General features: G+C 39.0%; 1 protein-coding gene across 5 annotated transcripts in view; it reads left to right on the top strand.

Moving 5' to 3' along the window:
- The window catches only part of GNG12 (G protein subunit gamma 12), a 55,706-nt gene extending 35,217 nt beyond the window's left edge, over positions 1 to 20,489 (top strand). For all 5 annotated transcript variants that reach the window (XM_042463115.1, XM_042463114.1, XM_042463113.1 and 2 more), the window contains 2 exons: positions 12,303 to 12,422; positions 14,850 to 20,489. In XM_042463115.1, coding sequence (XP_042319049.1) covers positions 12,327 to 12,422; positions 14,850 to 14,975 — 222 coding nt within the window. In that variant the 5' untranslated portion in view covers positions 12,303 to 12,326 and the 3' untranslated portion in view covers positions 14,976 to 20,489. The remainder of the gene's footprint in view (positions 1 to 12,302; positions 12,423 to 14,849) is intronic.
- Positions 20,490 to 21,557: the final 1,068 nt, after the last annotated feature.

Below are 21,557 nucleotides of genomic sequence, written 5' to 3'. Positions count from 1 at the left end.
ACAAAAGGAAACAGCAAAACAAAACAAAAATCCTAAATCAATAGAAAAAAACCCCGGAATGAAAGTAAAAACACAACTGTGAAAAAAACTATGCCTAAATTTCAGTTAACAATTGCAAAATATTCATACAAATATCCATGCCAGATTGCATTGTGGAAGCAACGCTTTGAAAAGTGAAAGAGTTTAATGTCCTTAGTCCATTCAGCAGCCCAGCCAATTTGGGGAAATGGACAAACTGTATGTAAATTTTGAAACCACGTCAAGAACTGGTTGCTTTTGAATGAAGACTTATCAGAATATTGATGACAGCAATTCATAATTTTCAGTTACAAAGACAACGCATAATAGTTTCACCATTACTGTATATGTTATCTGCAATTAGGGTTGCCATAGCACGGCCCCCCCGTGACCAGCACGGTTTTGGGGGGCCCCTCCCGGTCACGGTCCGGTTTGGGCCCCCACCCGTGCCTGGTCCCCTGTTTCGGGGCCCGCTCCGGCCACTGCCGCTGCTGCTAATGCGGCTGCTGCGGCGCCAACCCACCTCCTCCTCCAGCTCGCCTTCCTCGCCTCCAAGGTGAGGGCTTGAACACTGCCCAGCCCAGGCCTCAGTAGGGGCTAGTGGCAGGTGCGCGCGCGCGCGTAGGAAAGTGGGGCAGGGAAAGCCAGGCCCCATCCCCTTCCCTGGCTTCCTCCCCTGGCGACGGAGAAAGCCAGGCAGAGGTTTGGGGCTTCCCTTCAGCGAGGCCCCACTCCCTTCCCTGGCTTCTTCCGTCGCCGGCGGAGAAAGCCAGGCAGGGGAAAGAGCCTTTCCTCTTTCTCCTACTCCTTCTGCCTCCTCTCCTCCTCCTTTTCTTCCTCCCCTTCTTCCTCTTCTTCTTCCTCCTCCTCTTCCTTTCTTCTTCCTCTTTTTCCTCCTCTTCTTCTTCCTCCTCTCCTCCTCCTTTTCTTCCTCCCCTTCTTCCTCTTCCTCCTTTTCCTCCCCTTCTTCATCTTCTTCCTCCTCCTCTTCTTCTCCATCTCTTCTCCTCCTCCTCTTCCCCTCTTCCTTCCCTTCTTCTTCCTCTCTACTTCCTCTTCTTCTTCCTCCTCCTCTTCTTCTTCTCCTCTTCCTCCTCCTCTTCCTCCCCTTCTTCTTCATCTTTTTCCTCCTCTTCTTCTTCCTCCTCTGCTCCTTCCTCCCTTTCTTCCTCCTTTTCCTCCCTTTCTTCTTCATCTTCCTCCTCCTCCTCTTCTTCTCCTCCTCCTCTTCTTCCCCTCTTCCTCCCCTTCTTCTTCCTCCTCCTTCTTCTCCTCTTCCTCCTCCTCTGCCTTTTCCACTCTTCCTCCTCTTCGATGCCCAAATGTGCTGTTTGGAATGGGGGAGGCAGGTTGGCCAGAAAGGGAAGTCCATTTCTGCCATCTGTCTAGGAACAATGTCAAAATGTCCTCCATTTTGATCATGCCTAAGAAACATGCATTTATATTAACACTTTTAAAAAAGCATCATTTTTTTGGCGTGTCCTCCATTTTTACAAAATATGTCCTACATTTGAAAATTTTGTCCTACATTTGTCCCAGTTTCGAGGTCCAGAATTATGGCAACCCTATCTGCAATGCACCTCATTCTGGATTGTCAGATGTACTTTCATAAATTTTGGATTTAGGAGAAGGCCCAATATATATTGTGATGGGTGGTTATAGTCTCCTATTTTTATTTGTTAATATAAATATTTATATCCTGCCTTCTTTCTTGAGAACGGAGGACATATCTTTTATAAAAAATTAATTATAGCACACTTTTAAAAAATAGAATTCAGTAGGGTAAAACAGTGGATGGAAGTCGCAGCCACATAGACCAGAGGCAACCTCTGGTCTTCAAGAACTAAAAGCTTAGATGAAGAACCAAGTTTTAGCTTGGTGCCAGCAAAAGGGCATTGGCAGCACCAGTCATGTCTCCCAGGGAAGTGCATTCCACAAGCAGGAGGCTACTGCCAAGACATTTTTCTGCTGGTTCTTTGTGTAATGCAGTAATCCCATTGGTGGAAAACTGGAGCCCCCCCCCCTTGTCAGAAATCAATGTTCAGGCAGGAATATTATTGCCATGCATACAGAAAGTGATCATTTTGTTTGCCTGTTTTTATTGGTAATTAAACCTATTACTATTTCCATTCTAAAGATAAGTTGGAGGTGAAATTTGGCAACTTTATAAGGTTTTAGAAGTCAAAACTTGAGTTGAATGAATTGATTCATTATTATCATCATCATCATCATCATCATCATCATCATTTTTAAAAAGACATTAGAAGTCTTTCTACATGGCCATACTGCATGAGATTAGTAAGCAATGAAACTTTTTTGGATCTCAAAATATGAATAGAGCCCAAAGGAGACCTGGGACCCTGTTCCCAGGTATGTTTGTTTGTTTGATTGTTTGTTTGTTTTTTAAAAAGAAAGGAAAAATAGTTCATGAATCTTGTGTAATCATTATATTGTATTTGGCCAAGAACCATATGTTTATTTGAAAATACACTTGTGTTTCTTATTGCTGGAAATTGATTTCATTTCCAGCTGTACTTGAGTCATATCTCTTGCTCTCTGGCTTTTTCCACTTCCTTTTCAACGTGAAGTCATCTGTACTTTGAGCAGCTACAGAAACTTTAGAAAGACTTTCCTTCAGAAATAGTACTAGAAACCTGCATCCAAAGAGTTGGTGTATTTGTTTTAAATCAGTGTATGCCATTCAACCTCCATGTTATGGTTCTATCATCCCCTTTAGAGTTGCCAAAGCATAATAACAATAGAACCTACATGTGCAGAATTCTCTGATAAACTCTCTAGGCCAGGAGTGTGAATGTGCAACTCTCCAGATGTTGTTCAGTTGCGGCACCCAGTATCCCTTACCATCTGCTATGCTACTAGTGTTGGTGCGAGTTTCATTCCAACAACATCTGGAGGGCTGCATCATTTGCTCCCCTTCTTTAGACTTAGCATCTTTTAGTTTTTCAGTCTCAGCACATCCAAACTTCCATTCCCTAAGAGATTCCACCTAAATATTAGGAAGAACTTTCTCACAGTTAGAGCTGTTCAACAATAGAATACACTCCCTTGGAATGTGGTAGAGTCTCCTTCTTTGGAGGTTTATAAACAGAGACTGGATGGCCATCTGTTAGGAGTACTGTACTTTGATTTTATATTCCTGCATGGAAACAGGTTAGACTGGATGGCTCTTGTGGTCTCTTCCAACTCTATATTCTATTTGTTTCTTTCCTGCCACTAGTTTCTTTCCTGCCACATATTCCTTCTTTCTCCTTGGCCCCCCCCCCCCCTTTCTTCTATTCTTCATTTCCTCTATCTATTGTTTCCTCAGGTTTTTGAATTTCCTTTCAAGTACCCTATCCTGTTGTCCTTGCATTATTTGTCATTTTTCCACCATCCTCTCTAGTCCCAGATGTGAAATACTGTAAATGTTCATCACCCCACACTTAATTAGTCTTCTCTTGCCCCAATTCCTGCCTTCTCTCCCACTTTCCTTAAGCCTCATGTCTATCCTTCCAGGTTTCTTGTTATGAGTTGGACTGGCTACATGGTACCCTTCCTCAAACCTCCATGACTTTACAATTCCTGTCCATTAGCTTCCCTATGCCGCCTTGAGTCCCTGTAGTGGGGAAGAGGCGGGATATAAGTCAACAAAAACAACATATCCTGGGACTTTCCCATCCCTCACAATTTCCTAAGAAATTCACTATTCCATGCCATTATATTAGTAGGGTCAGTTCAGTGTCAGAGTCTTGGTTTAAAAGCAGTTCTACTGTTGGGTCATTTCACTAGGTATGTCTCTGACTAAGCACTGAGATTTGGCTCATAAAAACATATGCAGATTTAATTCTTAATGTTGCAGATATGCTTTTCATCTGCTGAATAAGTTAAGAGTTGCTAGTTCACATTGTGGAAAAATTGCTCTTTGGTGACACATTTTCTTAAAAAAAAACTGACGAAAATACTCCATAGTATTTACAATAATGCATAATAAATAAATTGTTAATGTGGATGTTATAATGTTTAGTTTAACATACTAACCAGGTTCACTGCCTTAAGAGACTTATTGTTTCACAATATTATGTACAATGGGCCCTCAACATTTGCTGGGGTCACTGGATCCCTATGAAAGTGGAAAAACCACAAATAAAAAACCACTTTTTTTTAACTTGAGAAAAACCTCTCTAGGAACCTCTAGATCCTCCAGCACAACTCTGTCATCAACATCAGTTGGAACTTGACCATAGAATAACACTGGAGGACCTAAAATGTCTAGAGAAATATCTTCTCTAAGAGTGTCTAGGTCTTTAAGCGTGACTCTATAGTAAGCTTTCAGCAGAGTCACACTGAAGGATCTAGAGATTCCTAGAGAAAACATAGCGGTAAAATCTGCAAAAGTCAAAGCCACAAACGTGGAGGCTTGAATGTAGTAAGAGGCAAGGCTTAAAAATGTGGTATTATATCACTGTCCTCAAGTTATTATTCTATTTTAAATTTTCACACTGATAATTTAAATAATAATAATAGCAACCAGCAGCAGCCTAGCAAAAGCTCCACTCATGAAGCACTCCTGTATAGTCTTATATGACACAGTTGTACTCAGGCATAAGTCTTATTGAGGTCAGTGAGACTTAGGCGGGTTACAGACCGCCTATTTGGGGCGGGCTGTACCTGTCCCTTTCCCCGGTGTATCGGGGCCTCAGTGGCTAGAACGGCGGCCGACTGAGCCCGATCTGCCGCTTTTCAGGCTGCGGGGAAGCGGCAAAACGCCGCTTCCCCGCAGCCTGAAAAGGGGTGTCCTTGGGGCTTCAAGCCCCAAGACACCCCGTGGCGGCAGGGAGGGGGAGAAAGGGGCGCTTGGCTCCTTTCTCCCTTGCTTCGGCTGGCGCGCGCCGTCTGAAGGTTGCGCCCAGCGAAGCAAAGCCGCGCCTCAACCAGGAAGGAGCTCCGAAACGGAGCTCCTTCCTGGTTCGCGCAAAGGGCGCCCTAGGCGCCCTGGCGCGGAGCGCAGGACGTCATGTCGTGCCGCCCCGTGTAGAGGCGCGCAGCCTGACATCCTCATGACGGCGACCGTCTGGAACGGCGCCGTAATTTTTTTACGCGCAGAGCGCGGATTAGGGTTAGGGAGGTGCGGAAGCACCGCACCTCCCTAACCCTAGTACGCGCTCTGCACGTACTTTAATGGCGGTCTATAACTCGTCTTACTCTCTAGATAAGTGTACACCTGATTTATTTAATGGATGTAAATTCTACTTTTTGAGTAGTCTCCTCAAAGGAGCTGAAATGTAATAGATATACCAAGAACCACAGGAAAACCTGAACAATTCAAGTAGCTCTCTGGAGCTACAGGTAGTCTCTCTTATGTGCAATCCTTGGGACCAGAAGTGTTTTGGATTTTGAAATACCTGTATTTGCATATACATACATAATAAGATATCTTGGAGATGCGACCCAAGTCTAAACACAAAATGCATTTATGCTTCATATACACCTGAAGGTGATTTTATACAATATTGTCAATAATTTTGTGCATGAAACAAAGTTTGTATACACTGAACTATCAGAAGGCAAAAATGTCACTATCTCAGCTACCCATGGGAAACGATTTGGTTTTTGGTATATTTTGGACTTTCAAATTCTGGGTGAGGAAGACTCAGCTTGTAGTGACTATTTGAGGCTTCTGCTCTCAGGGCTCCTTCTCACAGAGTCTTTTGGCACTGTGGGTGCATGCCATGGGTGAGTGGGTCAGAAGAATAGTTCAGATGGAGTAAGTCCTGATGGTGTCTTTGCTTAGTCCTGCTTTCTTAATACTTTCCTCCCAGCAGTGCACTTTATAAACTGTTATATTATCTTTGTGTAAGGATGCTTTAGATATCTGTCAATAAGTAAGTAAATTTTAAAAAATTAGATGCAAGGATTGAATTTCTCCCATTGATATCCCTGGAATTAAAAACAATGCTGATCTTTTATTGTGCCCTATGTGTTTAGAGTGCTGCATAAATATTGACTGGGCCCTGATCATGATTTTTCTGCCCTGCATTTCTTTAATATAGTTGACTAATCACTATCTGGCAATGTTTACCCTCTTTCTCGTCTATTTGGAATGTGTATTTTAGACAGGAATATAGCTGAGGCCAGTTAGCAGTGTTACTGGTAGAACTGCAAACATCACATTTCGGGTGCTGCCTTGGAGACAGTTCCAAGGGAACTTTGGCAGTGGGCTATGTGCTTTCTGGTAAACAGTCTTTTGAAGACCATACTGATTACGCACATATTCTTCAACAAGGCAGACTGTATCCAGACTTTTATTTACTTAGTTTCACAACAGGAAATATGATCTTGTTCTGGGAGTGTTGTTTTTTTTTTAGTCTATGAACTGCATGCCCTCCTCTGATTCTGTGGTACTCCAGTGTTTGGTAGCAGAACTTCTGAAGCTAGTTAGTACATGCCAAATTCTAACATTCTCCCCCTTTTGCTTGTTGTGTAGAGAGAATAATGCATTTGTTCATGACTAATAGGGTTTCTTAAATAAAAAAATGTATTGGCTTTCATCCTTTTACATGATAATGAACAATTTTGCTGATGATCTAAATCTGAATGATAAAGCAGGTTATTCAGTAAGATGGTAGAATCCTAATACTAGCACAGTGGTATAAGCTGACATCTGCCACCATACCGGTATTTGGCATCCAAACCTATATGCTGACTGTAGGATCACTAGAGTCAGGGGTTGCATTTAGGATTCTAGGCAACTTGTTCCCAAGATCCTATGTTGGCATGGGTCTCTGCATGTACAGTTCTGTGTCCTCCCACCACCCAGTAGCTGTCAAACCCCTGGAAGGGCCCTGATGCTCTTGCTTACTAGTGGGAAAATGGGGGAATGGGAGACAGTTCAGACCATGGATGGCAGCTGGTCTTAATTTGGTTGTGATGGGAAAAAATGAGGATGCACCCACCTTTTCTTTCCCTTGGAACTCAGAGCAGCCTATCTTCATGGTCTGAACCATTTCCATTCCCTCCCCACCTCAAGCGTAGGAGGTATTTGGACATGTTGAAAGGGCAAGAGAATAGCCCTCTGCCCCATCCAAAATGGGACTTATGTACACGTAGCCTGCACTTATAATTATGTAAGTCACTAATAGCATGGAGACCCAGACAGACTCCCAGTTCAGGCAGCGCCAGGATTTTTAGTTTTAAGAATAATTTATTGCACCTCTAGGTTTATACAAAAGTTTCAGTGGCAAGAAGGAGGGAAGATTGTTTTTCTTCTGTGTGCTACCAATGAACTTGTTCACCAAGTGCAGATCCCAATGTACGGTAGTCAAAGTGGCACCACCCACACTTGAGGGAACTATCAGAAGTTCAAGAGAACCCCAAAATTTTCATAAGCATAAACAAAACTTCAGAGGAAAACACTAAGGGACGGGAAGGCCATTGAAAGCAATGGGAGGGAAAGCAGGAGATCTTGGGGAACGGAATGTCCTGGAAGGAATTCCGAATGGGAAATTTCAATTGTGTACATTATTCCACTTGTCCATCTACTCTTCTTTCTTTCCTGTTATTTGGATCCCTCCTTCTTTTGTCCTTCTCTTTTGCACTTTACATTGCACCATTTTGTTGCAGGTCTCACTTAATCTCTCTTCACTCAGGTAGCATGACTAGAAAACATTAGAGCAGGTTAGTGAAAGTAAATTTTATTGAGTAAAATGGACCAATGATCTCAAGATAAAGCACCATGGTTCTTACCCGTTTAATCAGTTCTGTCCTACTTTGTTTTAACTGCAAGTGCCCAAGCCTCTGTTAAGCTTAAAACTACAATATTTTAAGTCTGGGCTATACTTTCCTTAAATGTTCAAAAGGAAGATTTTGATTTTGTTGTTTGAATATCTCTGCTATCTTTTTAAACTTTAGAGAGACCTTCAGACTAATTTCAAAAGGCCTCTGTAAACTGTCAGCTCAGACTCCTCCAGAAATCTACCCTTTCCCTAACAACTCTCTAGCCTAGGTGAGGAGGAAGAGAGACAGAGGAGGAAAATGGATGGGTTTCACTGGTTTCAGTCCTATCCATCACTGGAATGCCTACCATTTGTATGCAGCTCCCCCATCAAATTATCCCCAAGAGCATCAGCGTAGCCTTGACATAAATTGGAATGACTGTTCCTTTCCAAAATGGCCATGTTAATGGAATGAGGTTTTAATATTATGCTTCCTAATAGTTGAAAGTGTGTCATCTTTCCTTTCGAAATAAACTTCTGTCATGTACTACATAGTTCCCCCCACCTCAGCCCCCAGACAGACTGGCTTGCTAGGGAGAGTAGGAACTGAGTTGTCTGCCAGGAAGCTTTAATGATGACACAGTGCAGTCTGGCACAAGCCTTTGTAGGGCTCTGATACAGTAATAGCTATCTCTGCAGCAGCTGATCCATTTAATACCTTTTCTTACCACAGGTTTTAGGTGACTCACTTCTAGACATTCTTTCTAACGGATTATTTTGGCTGTGTACTTCTCTACAGCTTTTGTTGTGAACCCTTGCTAGTATTTTATTAATTTCATATATACAGAATTTGCGCATATTTTCAGCAAATGTCATGGACATCACACTGCTGATTCCTGCCAAATTTTACAACCAGATGGGAATTCTGATCCAGACTTCAGAAAGCTTAGTGGTAGGCTCAGACCTCAGGAATCACATAAAATTTAGAAATACAATAAAAATTGTTCCTTATGTGTTCACTGCATTACAGTATTTAAAAAAATGGTTCACTCATATTTTCTATACAAAATATTAACTGTGAACAAGAATAAGAAACCTATGAGAACGGGAAAGAATGATTTTTTAAAAGTTAGGATTCTGCATCTAATTTTTATTCATGTGTTACTCATCATTTATGAGAACTCCTCCCCGCAATAGCATACTATTAAGCAACACTGATAGGTGTATCCTGTGTGCATTACTTTTAGGAAATGTTTTCTTGCAACTGCGGTTCTTTAAGTAAATTCATACCAACAGGTAGGTCCTTCATCTTTAGTTAACACACAGATAAAAGTATGATGGAATGAGCCTTAACTATTATAATATTGCTCATGAATAAATTCAATAATTTGTTGCATGTCGGGTCTGTGAAGGAAATAACTGAAAGAAAGGTGGTAAAACTGCTTTTAAAAACCAGAGGTTTTCATTTCCTCTGTGTTGTCCCTTAACCAAAATGGACATGTTGAAATAACACTACAGCTTCTAACATGCTCTAGAATTTCATAACTTTACAACATTCAGTGTATTACTGGAAAACAGATATAAGATACCATACTTCTGTGGAAATAGTGATGAAAGAGTTCTCAAGGCCTTGGTGGTAGACATTTAGTGTAAACTTTGCAAAAGGTTGAAAATGCGAGCTTGAGCAGATGCTCAGAGGGATGAATTATGTCTGTTGCAGTTCAGTTTGGGCAACCATTTTAGTTTTTCTGATCATAATCCGAGTCAGGTTTGGTGTTGTTTACAGATTTTCTTTGCTTGTTTGCTTGCTTATAAAAATCTCATTTACTGATCTTTAGGATTTGGCCACAACAGACTGCCTGTGCATAACTATCAGTAAAACATTCCACCGTGTGGCTCTGTTTCAGAAGTGATCTGTTCAAGAGTTGTATTTCAGACACTTAGATGGCATCATGCAGGCTAAAGAGCCAACCCAGCAAAGCCATCATGTGCTACTGTTGTCAGTCTTTGGCAGAACATGATGATCAAAGTCACTGTGATAGTTCACTGGAAGGCATCCAGTAAGTGGACTGTGACTCGGATCCTTCTCTGAACTATTGTCCCAGGATGTAAAGTGCAACCTGTGCCAAAACCAATAAGCAGTGCAGTGCCCTGTAGGTTAGCTGAGAAAAGGGACGTGATCTTCTTCAAGACTCTTCCTGCTGCTTTTTATTCACTTAAGGAGCAATCTGAACTGACCACTTCACATCATTTCCCTTTTCCTATGCACGGTAGGCCAGCCTTCAGATTTACTGGTATATATAGACTATCACAAAGAAGCAAATGTGCTGATAAATACTGCTCAGTTACTCCTGCCCAGCATCTCTTGCTGACAGCTAAACAAACTAAAATACACCTGTCTAAGGATTGTTTAGAGTTACATCCAAACCAGGGCCATTGGCTCATTGCTGTCTTAACAAGTCAAAATCATAAACCAAGAACAAACCCTGGCATGGGTTTGGCTTGTTCTTCTAATCCAAACAGATTCCTGTTTGAATGTAACACTACATAAACCACAGAAAGAGGCTTTCCTTATTTGCTATTGCTACTTACTGCTGGCTATCCAGTATGGGTGGTTAAGCACTTATGCCTGACCTGGTTCAGACATGTACCATTTTTAGACACACTGAATTTGTAAACATTTGGAAGATGGTGCTTTTAGATGGCTTATGAAATGTCTTGGATGCACAGATCTTTAAGTGGTAAAAAGCTCTTTTGTAGCAAGGGATCAGAAATAAACACAAATGACCAATGCGATGATGATGATGATGATGATGATGATGATGATGATTTATAATACCCTTTTCACCAAAGGCTGGTACATCAGAACATATACAATCAAAAATGAATTATAAAACACAATACCATAAAATGTTAAAATACAAAAATATAATCCTAATATGATGAAAACAATAATACAAATCCAGAGGAGTTCCTTCATTTTCTGAAGAAATTAAAAAAGGATATTTAAGAGGAGACATTTCTGTCTCCCTAGCATTTGAAGAGAGAAGAGTTACAAGCTTTTCTTTTTTTTAACTGCAAGGGAAAATCCCTGGCATGATTTCTGCCTTCATTCCAAAAATGTGTAAAGAGAGCTGGTTATACTGTAATTCCTGCTTTTAATCCTGAAGGTGAAGTATATCAGAGGAATGCAGCTCAAAGGGGAAGTACCAGTGCATGGAAAGATTAATTATTTAGACAATTCACAGAACCCACATCCAGCATAGCTAGTTGCCATGCTGGCTGGGGAATTCTGAAAGTAGTTGTCCAGATAAGTAACTTGTTCAAACACTCTTACCGGGTATTTCAACTTTTATTCCCAACTGCTGAGCACAGTAGAGGTTGATTAATTGTGCTGCCAGACTTGCATTCAAAAGCATGTAAAGTTGCAGATATGCCACATGGTGTATCCTCTGCTCCCTGGTTACAAAAAGACTTTGGTCCCTTCCATATTGTAGTTTCTGGCCCATTACATTTGGCTGGATGAGAAGGGAGGGAAAAACCCTGAACACTCACAAACATAATTTCCCATAATAATTTAAGAACTGTAGCAGAACAAAGCAAATCAGTTTGTACATTAATGCTGTATATAATTTGCAGCTGTCAATTATTATACAGTTGGCACATTTGCTGCTTTGACTTTTTGAGGATTTGATTATTCACAGATTTAATTGATATGTTCTCTCTAGGAATCTCTTAAGGTCCTCTAGCATGACTCTGCTGGAAATTGACTGTAGAGTCATGCTGGAAGATCTAGATTCCTAGAGAATACACTTCTCTAGTCATTTTTAGGCCCTTCAGTGTGATTCTGTGTTCGAGTTCCTGCTGATGTAGACCATAGAGTTGCACTGGGGGATCCAGAGATTCCTAAAGAGGTATTCTCTCAGGTTAAAAAAAAATCAGTGTATTTTTTTTTACAGTGGGCCCTTGGTTCCAGGACCCCCCAATGACCCTACCAAAATATGTGGATGCTCAAGTTCCATTAAATACAATGACATAGTAAAATGGCAAAATCAAACTTTGCTTTTTGGAATTTATATTTTTTGGGAATATTTTCAATCCATGAATGCTTGAATCCATGGGTTAAAAATCTGTGGGTGTGGAGGGCTGACGGTATTTGTGCTTTTTCCACTTTCACAGGGTCCTGTACCCATATCCCCAGTGAAGATGGGGGGCCCACTGTATATTTTTCAGATATTGTAATGGATGTGTGTGTGCCTTCAAGTTGCCTGTTGACCATTGATTTCATAGAGTTATCTTAGACAAAGAATACTCAAAGATAGATTTACCAGTTCCTTCCTCTGAAATATAGCCTACAGCATCTGGTAGTCATTGGTGGTCTGCCATTCAGGGCTGACCCTACTTTGCTTCCAAAGTGAGATGGGATTTTCCTTTGGAAAGTGTTTGAACATGAATGCTCTAATCCATGGTTATGAGCTGGAATGACTTCTTTTTAACATTACTGTACGTCTGCGGTACAGATTGGCAGCAATTCTTGATTGCTAGAAAAAATAACTAGTTCTCTTTTTTTAGAGTGATTGAAAGAGCACACTGAAAATGTCTGGCAAAACATCTGGCACAACAAACAACATAGCTCAGGCCAGAAGAACTGTTCAACAATTGAGAATAGAAGCATCTATAGAAAGAATAAAGGTAAGAAGAGTTTCTCTCTCTCATACTAAGTGACCAATATTTATCTAAAGCTAATATTTTTAAAGCATCTTTTCAATAGAGATTCTTCTCAAATGTTGTAATTTGGTTTTTTCGAACAAGGGCTCCACATGTATTGGTGATAATGTATTATTAACCAGAAAATATACTCCTGGTTCATCTCTAAAATATCCAGTAAATGTACACAATAGCCCATTTTTGTGCACATTCTTCATTTAGTTCTCATTAACCCCAGCACAGACAATGTATATTTTATATAGTTTGATAGTTACTATTGTCCAGTGATCAAGAATAATTAAAAATGTCCCACCATAATGCTGGAAGGGTTGCAAATAGACTGGCTCCTATGTTCATATGGAGACAGAATGTCCTAAAGTAAAAACTTTTTAAACAGTGGTCATAAACCAGACCTCACTTATCACTAAACAAACCATCCATTTTTGTCCTGCACTTTTATTACTCCTTTTGTATACAAAAGGAAACAGTGCTTTGAAACAGAAAGCTTATCACTTTTCGTCTGGCTGCTGCAAGATCTGAATTAGCTGCACGCTGGAAGATTGGAGATTTAACTAGGAAAAATGATGGGCTAGAGTTTGGAGTACATGAAAATACCTGAAAAACTTCCTACACCATCAATTTTTGTAATGGACAGAAGAAAACCATATCCCTTTTATGAGGACTGATCAACTCTTATTATGTTACCACTACCTCACATTTGCCCAAACCACCATCAGGAACTGGTCTTATGAAGAGACTCTTCTTGAATCTGACCCTATCATGAAAGGCTTTGTCAGTGAACATTTGTGCTAATCCTAATCATACAATGTCATGCATATGGGTTCGCATATGGGTTTTTCTGTTAACTCATATCCTAAGCTTCTTTGAACATTTTGTTTTTGATTTAGTACTCCTTATGAAACTGAAGTAGAAACTTGAAAAGCAGTCTTTAGAAGTGAATTCATCATTCAAAACTATACATACTAGCTGGAATCAAAAGTACTATATTTTCCATAGTCTCTTCTTGTGAAGGCCTCACATACACCTTTGGAGTCAGTTGGACTTCGTCTGTACCTCTTGAAGTATAAGGGGCTTGCAACATAGATCAGCCACCCCAGATTTTCACAAAGCTTTGCTTTTTCACCATGTATAGGACTATCCAGCACATACAGCTTTGAAATTAACATTGCCCTTTGGTGAAGTATTTTGTTCCTTGTTAAAGTTTTACTGTAGAACAGAATGTAAATAATTATATGAATATTCATACAGTGCACTCTACATACGTGGGATCAACATAGACGGCTTCAGTTTAGGCATAGTTGGTTTATGGCATGATTTGTTTGGGGAAATGTAAGAATGATTTATGAAATCAAAATTTGTTGTGAACATGTTAGAAATACCATCCACATAACCGGATCCATTTATTGTCAACAGATAAAAGACATATATGTTCAGAATGAACCAGATAGTGTACAAGGGCCTAGAGCCTATGGAGACCTCTCGCTGTGTAATCCTTGTTGAACCCAATTTTTTTTTTCCAAATAAGCACCCAGACTATATTGTGTTTCTTGGAAGCTACAAGTGATCACATCCCTTACTTAATATAGTCATTAAATGACAAAATCTTACTTTTCTTTTTAATAATGTTTACTCATTTGTTAAGATGTATGTGAATGAATTTGCTATCCTAATCTGTATCCTCTTGGTTAGTCCCCAAAATGAGTAGACCCATATAATCAGTTGTTGAATGGTGAGTCAACAGATATGTAAATGCCATTGATTCAATGAGTCTCCTCTAGGGTCTGTGTTTAGCATTGGTTTATATTGGGGGTTGTCCAGAAAAAAAGGTCAAAGACAATGGCCCTTCTGTTTAGAGTCCAACTTCTATCATTTATCATGTTTCCTCATTCATATGTCCAATAAATCCACTTGAAATAGTGTAAAATTCTTTATCACTCATCTTATTTCTCTTTTAGGAAATCTCTGCCTTGAATCCCTGTACTGGGAGGAAGGCAGGATATAAATAAACAGCAACATCTATCATCTATTATTATTATTATTATTATTATTATTATTATTATTATTATTATTATTATATCATTACAGGGTTTTCCTGGCAAGTTTTGTTGGGGGGAGTTGCATAGTCCAACTCTAAAATCATATCAAACTGTCTCTTATCTGCATCTGAATTAGAGTTGCCAGGTGACATAAGGGATAGGGCTCCTAACAATATTAGTTTACAATAAAAAAAATATTTTTTTAATTTAAATTACATTTTTAAAAAAACACTGCAAACATAATTACTAGTAAAAGATTAAAAATATAGCACATATCTTTGCGCTCATATTTGTGTGACATAATTATGTATGATTCTGAATATTTATGGTTCTGGACATTTTTTACCATCCTCAGGTGTCCAAGGCATCGGCAGATCTAATGTGCTATTGTGAGGAGCATGCCAGGAAGGATCCTTTACTAATGGGCATACCTGCTTCGGAAAACCCCTTCAAGGATAAAAAGACCTGTACTATCCTATAGGTGAAGCAGCAAAATGTCTTCAAGACCCTCCCCTGCAAAACCAACCAGGAAGATTCTGAGAGAAGAAACCTGAAGGTCACCTGGTACCAACTGCATAAAACCGCAATTCATTTACATACCATGTATAATTGAACTTTTAAGTTTTCTAAAAAAAAGTTTCTTTTCTTTATAGCATTCTCTAACTAGGAATGCAAGATTTATCAAGTTACTTCTTGTAAATGAAATAGTTTGAAGAGCATTGTTGGGAACTGAATTCTGTTGGTGTTTCTGGGATGAGGTTGGGTTGGGTTCTACTTTAAAGTGCAATGTGTGTTCACAGTTCCAGGTGTTAGGTTAAATAATCAAGACCAAAGTTGCCTGAGCTTCATTTACAGAATAGTGGGGCAGACAAGCATAGAGTCCTAATCAAGCTTACTTTTACATTTGATTTTATACCAGTGTAGAGCCTTGTGTATGTAATTGGTGTCTTTATCTAGGATGTGTACGTATGTTTGTTTTAGGTGTATACACACATTCCCAAGTGCATTTTTCAAGTGCATCCTTCAAAGTTAATTGCTGCATTTATTTGATAAATTCTTGCAGTTCATGCCTTTACCATTAAGTATGTCTTAAGCTTTTTCACACTGTCTTAAGAATCTATAAACTTATACAGTATCTAGCTTGAATTCTTGTTCTCAAAGCAATGTTGAAAGGTGACCTTTGGTTTATAACTTTTTTTGCCTGTCTCATATTTTCTCTGAAATATAGGCTATACTAGCACATAAATTCTGAAAATAGCATCTAATATTGATGTTTCTTTCCTTTCAATTTGATTTTAATTGGGAATTTGTCCTCTACCTTTCCTGCATAGTTCCTACAGAACTGCTTTCTGGAAGAATCCAAGATCTTCTGCTAAACTCACATTTTAACAAATGCCAAACGATATGTCAGAGGAATAGGAAACTCTGAGAGCAATCTGTATTGTTGCTTCCTGTGCAAGGCCTCTTGAAATCAGCTGCTGTGCTGTAGTTATCTTGAATGATTGTAACAGTGCTCAGCAACAAAACAAATCTCTGATCATTGTAAACTTTGTTAAATATTTGTATGCACTTCAGGTATTAATGAGATACTGAATGGAAAGAAACAGTATTGGCTTTAGCCATCTGTATGTATCTGCATTCCATTTGTTGCTAGCCCTTTAATAGTTTGGTTTTTCTTTCTTTCTAATGTTGTGATCTGCCATAACGGGGCTGCTCCACACATAAAAGACCTGAGATGTGTGGTTAAGTAGTAGAACCTAATTGCACAGAATGTATGCTGTTTCCAACACAAGTTCCAGAAATATTAGTTTTCAGCCAGCCTAATGAAAGTCTCTTAATGGGAAGAGCTAGTTTACTTTTCTTATTTTTTAATTAACAGTAGTTGTATCTACTTCAGGGCAGGTAAAATCAAACCAAACCCAGAATACCTGGTTTCACTGTGTGACTACATTGAGAAGCTGGTTGCAGAGCCAGCAAGCCAAGGTTTCTGTCCCACCAACTGGTGCTCTGCATATTTAAACTACAGGATCGAGCTCTTGTTGAATTCTGCCTACATTAGTACATCCTGGAAGATTATAAGGACCATTTGTATCAGCTTTCTCTAACATTGTACACCCCCCCCCCAAAAAAAAAAACTAGCTTGGAAAGTGATTCACTACAAGAAACCAACCATCAACATTGTCTTTCACCAGAGTGCCAGGTTTTCTCTTTATAAGTAGAATACCATCCTAATGGCAGCTTTGGAAACAGTAAACTATGGACAGTCACCATCATTTTCTTTATCATACTTCTGTCTGCTCTCTCAGAATGAATGTACAGTTCATAAAGAGTATTAATTAATTTGATGGTTTATATATCTGTATTTTTGCTACCTGTTCGTGGATATTTTTGTTTGCTATTGACACATAGCCCATTTAGGACCAGAAAAACAGTTTCTTCTCCAATATAAAATCGCAGGAACATATTTAAGATCCTACTTAAAAATAACTCGGTTAGCATATTTTAAGATATTATTTGTCTGAAATACACAAGCCTATCTTTCTGATTGCTGATTCATACAACTTTTATTGGATGGCAACAACATGGTTTGTCTTGGATTTTCTGTTGTTGCATATATGTTGAATCAGTTTTGTCAATTGTGCAGCATGTGTTTGGATCATTACTTACCCTACATATGAGAATCTTGGGAACGGGTGTTAAACCTGGGTGCTGTGACTCGAAATCTGGAAATACAGTGAACTGTTCCTAGAGCTAGTTCACCCAATAAAAATCAGTGGTAAACATGCATTGTTGATTTTTTAAAGAAGGCTGATTTACATGACTGTAAGTAGTGCTCCAGTAGGACATGAAAAGCTTTAAAACTGTGTCCAAGCTAAAATGTGACAGCAATACTGTATTTTTTCTCACAACAGAATTGGCCCATGTCCCATTAACCCTCTGAATAAAATGCATCTGCATTGGTAGAGCTGCCAGTGGCTGTTCCCTTAGAAAGTGTTTGCTTCTAACACTAGTCCAAAAGAGGAGGGAAATCCCCAGTGCCTTGTTGCCAAAGTCTAAAAACAAGATGCTGTCTCAAAAAAACAGACACACAAAAACAACTTTATGTTGATTCCCAGTACCTTTCCTCACCACCACCAAGCCCTCGCCATGTCTGTTAACTACCTACCCTCCTCAGGAATTAGAACTTTTTTCTTTCTTGAATTATTTTCATTCATGACATTAATGCATTTTAAAGAAGTCGCATGCTTGAGGCAGTAATCAATTTAGTACTTTCATATAAAATGAATTTATCTTTTAAAATTGCTGGATTAAATTATTAATTTTATACAGTATGTGAATAAAGAATTTTGAATGTTCATGCACTACACAGCCACCAGCAAATGTTGCTTTTTACATTACCTTAGAGAAAACATTCAGACATGTTCTTTTATCATGGCCAGTGAGACATTTGCACCAAATACATTGCTCCCTGCCTTCCTTTTAATTTCCACTTTACCTGAGATTAGTAGGTCATAGCCTTAAACATTAAAATCAGATCACACTGGACTGATCTATGTAGTTATAGCTGCTTTAAATAGGTTTCTTCAAATTATTGGCTGCCAAACCAGGTAAAGCTTTGACATTACAGGAGCATAATGCACCTGTTGTCAAAGGCCATGTCAGCATGTGGTAACCTGTGCAGGAAAGATTGCAGGAGAAAAGAGAGGGAAAGCATGTAGATTGTGATGTAACCTGTTTTATAATCTACTGTTTCCTTTCCTCTTCTTTTGTCAATAAGTTCCAGCGTATGACTGGAGGTATGGGTTCTGATTTTTTAAAAAATAAATCCATATAATTGCTATTATAACCTATTATATATACTCATGTGTAAGTCTAGAAATTTTAGTCAAAAAATTTACCCCATAAAACTGGGTTGACTTATCCACGGGTCAGTGTAAGTACTATATTTTAACCCTTTCCCTTCTCTGAGTAGAGGGGTGAAAGTTCATCCTGGGAGCAGCTAAAAGAAGCGACAAACCACTCTATTCTTTCTACCATTATGCCTTTTTGATTGCTTGGGTGGGAAAATGGCAGTGGTGGCACCTCTTTGGTGCTTCTCCTCAAAGGAGTGCCAAAAGAAATTGGGTTTAAAAGGATCTGAATAAAATAATTCTGTATGAAGACAGTAAAGGTTGTCCTTTACACTCTTTATTACATCCCTCTAAGTTTTATTCTCAATTTATCCATGAGTCATATCAAAATCCATAATTTTGGCCCCAAAACCTGCCCTCGACTTATACATGAGGTTGACTTATAGTCGAGTATATATGGTAATTTTTTTAAAAAAATTTAATCTGGTTGACAGTATCATATGTTGCACCCATTAGACAAAATAGGTTGGATCCAAAGGTGTCCTTACAATTATGGCAGAATTTCATTTCTACTCATGGAAGGAGTGTTTACGCTCCACATGGATGAATAGTCCAAGAAATCATATACATGTTTATGTGGGATTTAATTCTGAATGGCCATATACAGGTTGAAGCTATGAGGCTGCAATCCCAAATGCAGTTCCTAGGCAGTAAGCACCACTGGACATAGTGAGATTTGTTTTTGAATAAACTGTAATAATCTGTCTGAAGACAAGTGTTCAACTTGTACAAGAGAAAGCATGGCAACTGCCACGGAACTTAGCTGCTAGAGCCTTCTGTAAACCATTCTTTTAGTGTTTGCAGCACAGTGCTGGTAGCCATTTTATTTCTACTCATGGCACGTTGGATTGAAACCAGTGTTTTCACCAGCAGTATTTTAGATCTTGATTACACACGTGTATTTTACTAACTGAAGGGGAGTATTACACATATATCATAAACTGCAGGGATGTAATTTTAATCAAATAAAAATCGTGCCAACTTTGTATTGTAAAAATGCCTTTTGACTTTTACTCTTAAAACCACTTGGTCAAGAGCCTAAGTCCTGTTCAGATTCTTTATTGACTTAAATTACCAGTTTTCAGTCACAGCAATTGTAAATCTAACGCCAAAATACCACTAACTGCCTGAGGTCACTTTTGTCTGATTTTAGATAAACACAAGATGCATGGCCATTTACTACCACCACCACCCTAGCCTTCCAAAATATATTATCATCTTGAAGAATCAACACATGAAGACTTTGCTCTTATTGTGCAAAGCTGACTTTGTGATAATAATGCAATTATAAAGAAAGGTGTAGAAAATGTTACTTTAGTATGCAGCCCTGCTTCTTTTCCATTCATTTTGATGAGATCTTAATGGAGGTTATGCAGCAATGGTGCTTAGTCAACTGAATCCAACAGAACAACCTTTCCTAACCTAGCACCGTCCAAATGTGTTAGGACCTCAACTCACATAATCCCACAACCAGCACAGGAAAAGGTTGCAGTAGAATAATAATAATAATAATAAACCCCTAAAACATCCAAAAGGATAACTCTTAAACCACTGTCAGGTTTCGAAATTTAAGAAAATTGTATTTAATGAATTTTCAGCAATTGTATCACTACATTGCATCTTGGTGCTTTGATTAGAAATGCCTCAGAAGTAAAATAATACTCCATAAGATCTTTGTGTCTTTTATTTCCTGGGGGGGAGCTTTAATATACATATTGATATATATTCTGCTTACTTGTTACAGGCACACCTCTGGATTTTTCTTCAAAGTGCATTTGCAAAATATTGTTTTGTATTAGCATTGTAATTCTACATTGAAAAGAATGATACCATAATTTGCCTTTTGGGGGGGGGGGACAAAATATGAAATTATTTCAATAGTGTTGACTTGTTTTTGTCTTTCACAATCTCTGATAATATTGCATACATTGTGCATTGGCATATATTGTGATCTTTTTTTTGGAAGCTGGCTTCTTGTAGCCATGAGAAGGGTTAAAGAGACCTGCAGTTAAGATTCCTGTTCACAGCTAAAATGTTTAGTACCATGGATATGAAACACTTTAATTAAATATCACTTCTTTTCATACTGTTTTCTGCTTTTTATTTGAAGCTCATTTGACTTAAGTATTTAGAAATAAGATAATTTCTGTCCTATATTGGGTAATAATGTTGGTTTAAAAATTGTTGAAGTCTGGCAGATTCATTCCAGTGGTACCTACCTATGATGACAGGAACATGCTTTCTGATACCCAAGATTCCTCTACAAATCAAGCCATGCAGCATGTGCCTGGTAGACAACAAAGGGGGCCTTCAGTAGCAACCACCAGTGAGAAGCCAACTGTGTCTTCTCTGGCTGTCACCTTCAATTTCTCAGGGCTCTGTTGACATTTCAGAGAGCATGGCAAGCAGCAGTGTATCAGGTGCAGCTGTACCTACCATAGAAGGTGAGGCAAAACAGCACCTGTTACTTCTCTGTTGTCCAACTTTCTCAAAGCAAGGAAACTGTGCAGGAACAGAAGGGTGTTCTGTGATGATTTCAGAACTCAAACATCAGTACAGGTTGAGTCTCCCTTATCCAAAATACTTGGGACCAGAAGTGTTTGGGATTTGGAATTGGGATTTATTTATTTGGATTTTGGAACACCTATATTTGCATATATGTACAATAATGAGTTTTCTTGGCAATGGAACCAAGTCACAGAATTCACTTGTGTTTTGTATATAGTACACATAGCCTGAATGAAATTATATACAATTTTTAAAATAATTTTGTGCATGAAAGAAAGTTTGTGTACATCGAACCATCAGAAAGCAATGGTGTAACTATTTCAGCCACCCATTCAAAACGTTTTGGGGTTGTTACTTTTTTTAGTATTTTGGACTTCAGCATTCCAGATAAGGGAGATTCAACATGTACTGTTTAATAAAAAAGATGACTTTGACAACAATTCTTCCGTTGGCTGGCATTTCCCTCCTGTTTGCTGCTGCTGATAGTGGTTCTCACAATAGGACACATCTAGAAGAAAGGGGTGCAGCAAGTTCACTGCCATCAAGGCAAAGGGTATATAAGTCAACCATGACCACCCTTCCTTCCAGTGCATTCAGAGGGTAAATATGCAGAGGCCCTTAGCAGCTCAGTGAACCTGTGAACC

Source organism: Sceloporus undulatus, chromosome 4 (genome assembly GCF_019175285.1).
Source record: "Sceloporus undulatus isolate JIND9_A2432 ecotype Alabama chromosome 4, SceUnd_v1.1, whole genome shotgun sequence".
Classification (NCBI taxonomy): Eukaryota; Metazoa; Chordata; class Lepidosauria; order Squamata; family Phrynosomatidae; genus Sceloporus; species Sceloporus undulatus.
The sequence above is the reverse complement of the archived record's forward strand: the minus strand, read 5'-3'. Positions and strand labels throughout refer to the sequence as shown.